Here is a 7,322-nt window from a genome sequence, read left to right as displayed (position 1 = left end):
ACCCACTAGGGTCCCACATAAAATTGCCTAGGTGGGGCCCACCTAGGGCCCAGGTAGAACCCACTTAAAGCCCACACGGGCAAGCCCAAATGGGAACCATCTGGTGCCAGCTGACAAGCCCACTTGAGGCCCATATAGTTCAGCCCACCTTGAAACCATAAGGGACCCATGTCAGCCCCACATAAATTGCCAAGGTGGGGCCCACCTAGGACCCAGCCCAGTTAGGACCCACTTGGGTCCCACATAAAATTGCCTAGTTGGGGCCCACCTAGGGCCCAGGTAGAACCAACTTAAAGCCCACGTGGGCATCCCAGTTAGGACCCACTTGGGTCCCACATAAATTGCCAAGTTGGGGGTTCAACAAAAGTACAGGTCAATACAAAAAACCTGATAAACTAAACTAAATTGTTTACACCAGGGTCCTCCATTTTTCAATTAATCCGAACATTTAAAGACTAACTAAAATTGTCTAAATGTAAACTACAGCAAATCTGGGGAATCTGTAACATGGCAGAAGACAGTAGCCTAAATTTGGTCTAACTGGCTACACCTATACTGTTCTTATCATTTATCTGGAAACTATTGACTCAGTGAATGAGGAGTAGTACTAAAAATAATGTTAAGTTTACTTGCAATTCATCTATACATGGAAACATCATCAAACTCAATCAAATGCAGTGGGGAACAGAACAGTCTTTAACTGTGATTTAACATAAATAAGAGTGCCAGCATACCTGCTGTTTTCTGGGAGTTTTTACATATGTGGTGCATAAAAACTGCTGGTTTATAATAAACCTTAAAAACATCAAAGGAGTAGTTCCTACCAAACACTCTCCATTGGGACTCCTACTGGAGACTGATGTTCACAAACTATATGGTAAGGATATTATGTACATGCAATGAGTATCTGGATAATATATGTCTAATAATATAAGTGGATATTTAGGTTTAGATTGATTTAAAACAGATTCAAAGTTCAATTAAGAACAATACAAAGGTCTGCAAGTTTGGCAAATGGGGCAGCTGTGCAATAAAAAACACAGACTGCACAAATATTAATTAATGCAGCAGAGTCAAAGAGGATTTCTCTACATTATTTCAGTAACATCAGAATCAAGTAGAACCAGCTCTGGTGAAGAAACAACTGCTCATACTGTGATTTACCTACCAGCGTCTTACAAAGAAAAACAGTTAGGCATGTGTATGTGTCCATACAGTACAACCCTGTGAATTGATTTAATTACTAAAAGCTTTTCCACACATATCACAATTATTTGGGTTTCTCTCCCGTGTGAATTCTCTGGTGTGTTTTAAGGTTTCCCATTGTAGAGAAGTGTTGTCCACAATGATCACATCCATAGGGTTTCTCTCCCGTGTGAATTCTCTTGTGGTTTTTAAGGATGGACATTGTAGAGAATTGTTGTCCACAATGATCACATCCATAGGGTTTCTCTCCCGTGTGAATTCTCTGGTGTGTTTTAAGGTTTCCCATTATAGAGAAGTGTTGTCCACAATGATCACATCCATAGGGTTTCTCTCCCGTGTGAATTCTCTTGTGGTTTTTAAGGATGGACATTGTAGAGAATTGTTGTCCACAATGATCACATCCATAGGGTTTCTCTCCCGTGTGAATTCTCTTGTGGTTTTTAAGGATGGACATTGTTGAGAATTGTTGTCCACAGTGATCACATCCATAGGGTTTCTCTCCACTGTGAATTCTCTGGTGTCTTTTCAGGGTGCCCTTGTCAGAGAAGTGTTGTCCACACTGATCACATCCATAGGGTTTCTCTCCAGTGTGAATTCTCTGGTGTCTTTTCAGGGTGGCCTTGTCAGAGAAGTGTTGTCCACACTGATCACATCCATAGGGTTTCTCTCCTGTGTGAATTCTCTTGTGGTTTTTAAGGATGGACATTGTAGAGAATTGTTGTCCACACTGATCACATCCATGGGGTTTCTCTCCAGTATGAACTCTCTGGTGTTTTTTCAGGGTGGACTTGTCAGAGAAGTGTTGTCCACACTGATCACATCCATAGGGTTTCTCCCCAGTGTGAATTATTTGGTGTATTTTAAGGCTGTCCATTCTAGAGAAGCATTGGCCACACTGATCACATCCATAGGCTTTCTCTCCAGTGTGAATTCTCTGGTGTGTTTTAAGGTTTCCCATTGTAGAGAAGTGTTGTCCACAATGATCACATCCATAGGGTTTCTCTCCTGTGTGAATTCGCTTGTGGTTTTTAAGGCTGTCCATTCTAGAGAAGCATTGTCCACACTGATCACATCCATAGGCTTTCTCTCCAGTGTGAATTCTCTGGTGTGTTTTAAGGCTGGACATTTGAGAGAAGTGTTGTCCACACTGATCACATCCATAGGGTTTCTCTCCAGTGTGAATTCTCTGGTGGCTTTTAAGGCTGGACATTTGAGAGAAGTGTTGTCCACACTGATCACATCCATGGGGTTTCTCTCCAGTATGAACTCTCTGGTGGTTTTTCAGGGTGGACTTGTCAGAGAAGTGTTGTCCACACTGATCACAGCAGTGGTGTTTTTGCTTAGCCAAGCTTCTTTGTTCCTTCACCTCTGGTAGAACAGGGAAGCCAGACTGATGACGCAACACTGGACAAAGACAAATTAAATATTGTTTAGAGGACACTACTTCATAAACATAAAATAGCAAAGAAATTACCACAATTGACATTTTTACCAGCCCACCAACAAAACAAAAACATCCTTATGGCATGCTGTATATCCATATAGACACAATAAGTAACTGTGAAGTCAAAACTCAGTAGTGGAGCTTTTTCTTGGCATCCCAAAAGAACTACACTTCCCAGAGTCAAAACACAAAATGGCCACTGCTCATTAAGAGCACCTGAAGACTTTAAAAGGCCACACAAACAGAAACCAGGGAGAGAAGAAGCTGAAGTTCTTTCAGGAGTCGAGTTCAACCCCAAAGGTCTGTAAAAATGTTTATATACTTGCATGTTTGAAATGCTACTTTATGGTTTAACTGCAGTGCTACCAAATTGGATAAGGAACACATTGCAGCATTACCTGCTATGTTTTACTTTGGGCACACTGCTGTGGTCAAACACACTTGACAGTGTTTGGAAAATTAATTCATTTGTGTTTAAGGTATAAATTACAAAAGAATAAGACAGTTATAAATGTTAAGTTTATTAAATGACTATGAATTTAAAAGACTACTGAAATGTGGACATTCATTGTTCACCATGTTAAAGGTTTAAATGCCTAGTTGGAAAAGAGCTGATCTACAAGCTCAAGGATCAGCTATTTATCTTTCTTTATTCCAATTAGAGTGCTTAAATGGTTACTTAATTAGAAACATTTATCTATTCCATTTAAATGGTTAATTTGAAGTGTTTAATTTTAAAAGTAATTTAAATTAGACATTGAATTGCTTAAAATACCTTGAATTGTTTAAAAGACATTTGCTTGTTTAAAATACTTTATTGCTTAAACACAATTGTTGTAGAAAGCTAATTGTTTAAAGAAGATTATCCTTTGATTGTTTGGCAATGTTGTTAACCTTTATTTTTCTCTGTTTGAAGGTTTACAACCTGATTCAAGAAGCCAACAAATCACCAATGGAACCAACAGCATAAAAGAGTTGGATAAATAAAAGTGGATTGAGTTGGGAAACTGAGTTGTGTCCTTTGGAGTGAGCTAGGAAAGAACTTTACAGTAACTTACAGAGGTCTTGATGATCCTTGGGTCCTCCCTGTTGAGCAGAATTGTTGAGAGAGTTCATCTTCAGCTGGAATCCACAGTCAGATGTGATCAGAAATGATTGATATCCTGGAGGAGTGACAACTACAAACTCTTCTTATACTAGAGTCTGAGGTGGAACCACTAACTGCTTGGTGTTGATTGGCCAAAGAGGAGAACAATAGAATCATGTCACCAATCACAACCTAACAAACTGCTACATGTGCTCCACCCCTCTCTAGCTCCTCCCCCAAGTAATGTGCTCCACCCCTCTGTAGCTCCTCCCCCAGGTCATGCTAGCAACATTCTAGAAATAAACTGCTAACTGTGATTGCTTTGTAAGCTTCATATTTAATGAATCTAAACTATATCCAAATTATAATACATTGATGTATGAATATAAGTACATCCTATCAGTCTATGACGTGAGTAAAGTAAATGCAGTAGTCAGCATCAATCCCAAATAACAGACACTGTCAGAGTCAAAGCATATAATATAGAAAACATGATTAATATCATAGCAAATTTCAATAACGTAATTCAATGTAATTAGCATGAATCACATATACAATCACAACTTAAAAAACACACACATTACAGCGCAGAAGAGAAAGAAAGAGAAAAACTCAATCAAATGCAGTGGGAAACAAAACATTCTTTAATTGTGATGTAACATAAATCAGAGTGCCAGCATACCTGCTCTTTTCTGGGAGTTTTTCCATATGTGGTGCATAAAAACTGCTGTTTTATAATAAACCTCAAATGAGTAGTTCCTACCAAACACTCTCCATTGGGATGCCTACTGGAGACTGAGGTTCACAAATTATATGCTATGGATATTTGAATATGTAAATGCAATGAGTATCTGGATAATATATGTCTAACAGTATTGAATAATATAAGTGGATATTAATGAATGCAGCAGAGTCACAGAGGATTGCTCTACATTATTTCAGTAACATCAGAACCAAGTAGAACCAGCTCTGGTGAAGAAACAACTGCTCATACTGTGATTTACATCCCAGCGTCTTACAAAGAAACAGTTAGGCCTATTTGTTTTCCAAAACACAAACTGCCACCCACCCCCTAAATGATTGCAGACATTCTTATACTACAGCATCTCCTGTATTCTCTTTTTTTTAAGTTGCAATATAAGTTAAATTTGACAGTCTTCATAAATAGTAGGCACACTGTGAAGGCCTTCACATATTTTACGATGTCATATTTTATATCTGATGACTGCACTTTTATTCAATGTTTTTCAAATGCTAAAGGAGTCAGCATAAATCCCAAATAACAGACATTGTCAGAGTCAAAGCATATCATATAGAAAACACGATTATTTAGTTATTGGTAAATCAGGAAACAAATAACTGAAACAAAATAAATAAAAAAATAACAAAACATTACAGCGGAGAAGAGAAAGAAAGTCAAACTCAATCAAATCCAGTGGGAAACAGAACCGTCTTTAACTGTGATTTAACATAAATCAGAGTGCCTGCATACCTGCTGTTTTCTGGGAGTTTTTACATATGTGGTGCATAAAAACTGCTGGTTTATAATAAACCTTAAAACATCAAAGGAGTAGTTCCTACCAAACATTCTCCATTGGGACTGCTACTGGAGACTGAGGTTCACAAATTATATGCTATTGATATTATGTACATGCAATGAGTATCTGGATAATATATGTCTAACAGTCTAACAGTATTGAATAATATAAGTGGATATTAATGAATGCAGCAGAGTCAAAGAGGATTGCTCTACATTTTTTTCAGTAACATCAGAACCAAGTAGAACCAGCTCTGGTGAAGAAACAACTGCTCATACTGTGATTTACATCCCATCAAATAAAACAGTTTGGCTTATTTGTTTCAATTTGACAGTCTTCATAAATAGTAGGCACACTGTGAAGGCCTTCACATATTTTACGATGTCATATTTTATATCTGATGACTGCACTTTTATTCAATGTTTTTCAAATGCTAAATAATGAACAAACCCCACATTCTTTCCCCAGGTTAAAATGTAAACAGGCTAAATGATGATGGCTGATGCTTCATTCACTATAGACAATGCATTCAAATGCAGAGATTAAACGTGTTAATGGTCACTGGTTGTCTGGCATTGGACAGATCACCTGTTAATGATCACATTATGGATGAACTGAGACCATTTTACACCTCTTTGACTCATGAGTTTCAGCAGAACTACAGAACTTCCTTTGTGAAATGTTAAAGGTGCTGTAAGGGATATGTTTTGTTAAAATGGCTCTAGTAAATCATTGATATATTGTTTGTTCAGTAACAGAGGTCCTCCCATATATCTCCATACCTACTTCACTAACATCATTAGTACTGTTTCATAATGTGAATTGTGTTAAAAGTAGCCTACAATTGCTCAACAGTAATATGAAGGGGGAATTAAGGCCTGGGCTCTACTGTATTTAAGAACATATTAGCCTACTTTACTTACATACCCATGACTTCTGGGGCATAGGTTGTCAACAAGTGATCTCTGTATGTCAGTAAGAACATATGTCTATACAATATTTCTTTCACAGGTTTTATGTATAAAATGCTCATGTGTGCTTACAACATGTATCAGTAGAAAATACATTATGTACAAAAACGAGTGTTAATTTCTTCTCTCAGTTGGAGTGATAATGCACAACCATTATTTACATTTATCAAAGAAATACACACAAAACACTACTACATAGACCAATTGTTTTTGTATTAGAAACAAAAGTGGCAAAAAGGTCCATTCCAAGCATTCATGAACAAACTCTGAGACAAAATAAATCATCTAAATGTAAATTACAGCAAATCTACAGGTAAAATTACAGTGAAACAAAGACAGTGCTGTGTAATAAAAGGATGATGGTAATAATAATATCCACACTGATCACACACTGATCATCCATGGTTATGTTTTGTATTTAGTTGTGCTTGAAATTTACTGTAATTCAGAGAGTTCAGCTATAACACACAGAAAGGTAATATATAGGCTAGTTTTTTTTGTTTGTTTTAGTCGTCGAGTAACACTAAATTAACTTGTAGGCATATTGTATATTTTTGTATGAAGCACAAACGAACTCTGATTGATTGACATTTTTATTCAGTTTGTAGAATGGGTACATTTCAACAAAAGTACAAGTCAATATAACAATCTGTTACAAATTCTAAATCGAATCTACAGATAATCCACAGGTCAAATTTCAAAGATTAAGATTGAGAATAAATTGATTATTGAGACCGTAGGTGGATATATTCCACTAAGGCAGGCCTGTCGAACTCAACTTCTTATCTGTTCTATATACTGTTCTTGTAATTTATCTGGAAACTATTGACTCAGTGAATGAGGAGTAGTACTAAAAATAACAGTCCGTTCAAATTGTATGTTAAGTTTACTTGCAATTCATCTATACATGGAAACATTTGTTTCATCAAACTCAATCAAATGCAGTGGGGAACAGAACAGTCTTTAACTGTGATTTAACATAAATAAGAGTGCCAGCATACCTGCTGTTTTCTGGGAGTTTTTACATACGTGGTGCATAAAAACTGCTGGTTTATAATAAACCTTAAAAACATCAA

The 7,322-nt window shown here is 36.9% G+C and overlaps 1 protein-coding gene across 1 annotated transcript; it reads right to left on the bottom strand.

Moving 5' to 3' along the window:
- Positions 1 to 692: 692 nt before the first annotated feature.
- On the bottom strand, positions 693 to 4,076 carry LOC306918520 (uncharacterized protein). The gene is made up of 2 exons (XM_079531421.1): positions 3,709 to 4,076; positions 693 to 2,610 (listed from the first exon to the last, which is right to left on the bottom strand). The coding sequence occupies exons 1-2, from the start codon at positions 3,764 to 3,766 to the stop codon at positions 1,271 to 1,273; spliced, it is 1,398 nt and encodes a 465-aa protein (XP_079387547.1). The 5' UTR covers positions 3,767 to 4,076; the 3' UTR covers positions 693 to 1,270.
- Positions 4,077 to 7,322: the final 3,246 nt, after the last annotated feature.

Source organism: Electrona antarctica, assembly GCF_951216825.1.
Source record: "Electrona antarctica genome assembly, contig: scaffold_117, whole genome shotgun sequence".
Classification (NCBI taxonomy): Eukaryota; Metazoa; Chordata; class Actinopteri; order Myctophiformes; family Myctophidae; genus Electrona; species Electrona antarctica.
This window is presented reverse-complemented; position numbering and strand designations above follow the sequence as displayed.

Coding starts and splice junctions, on each gene's coding strand:
- LOC306918520 (XM_079531421.1), bottom strand. CDS start 3,766: ATGAACTCTCTCAACAATTCTGCTCAACAGGGAGGACCCAAGGATCAT. Junction 2,611..3,708: donor CAAGGATCATCAAGACCTCT/GTAAGTTACTGT, acceptor GTCTTTGTCCAG/TGTTGCGTCATCAGTCTGGC.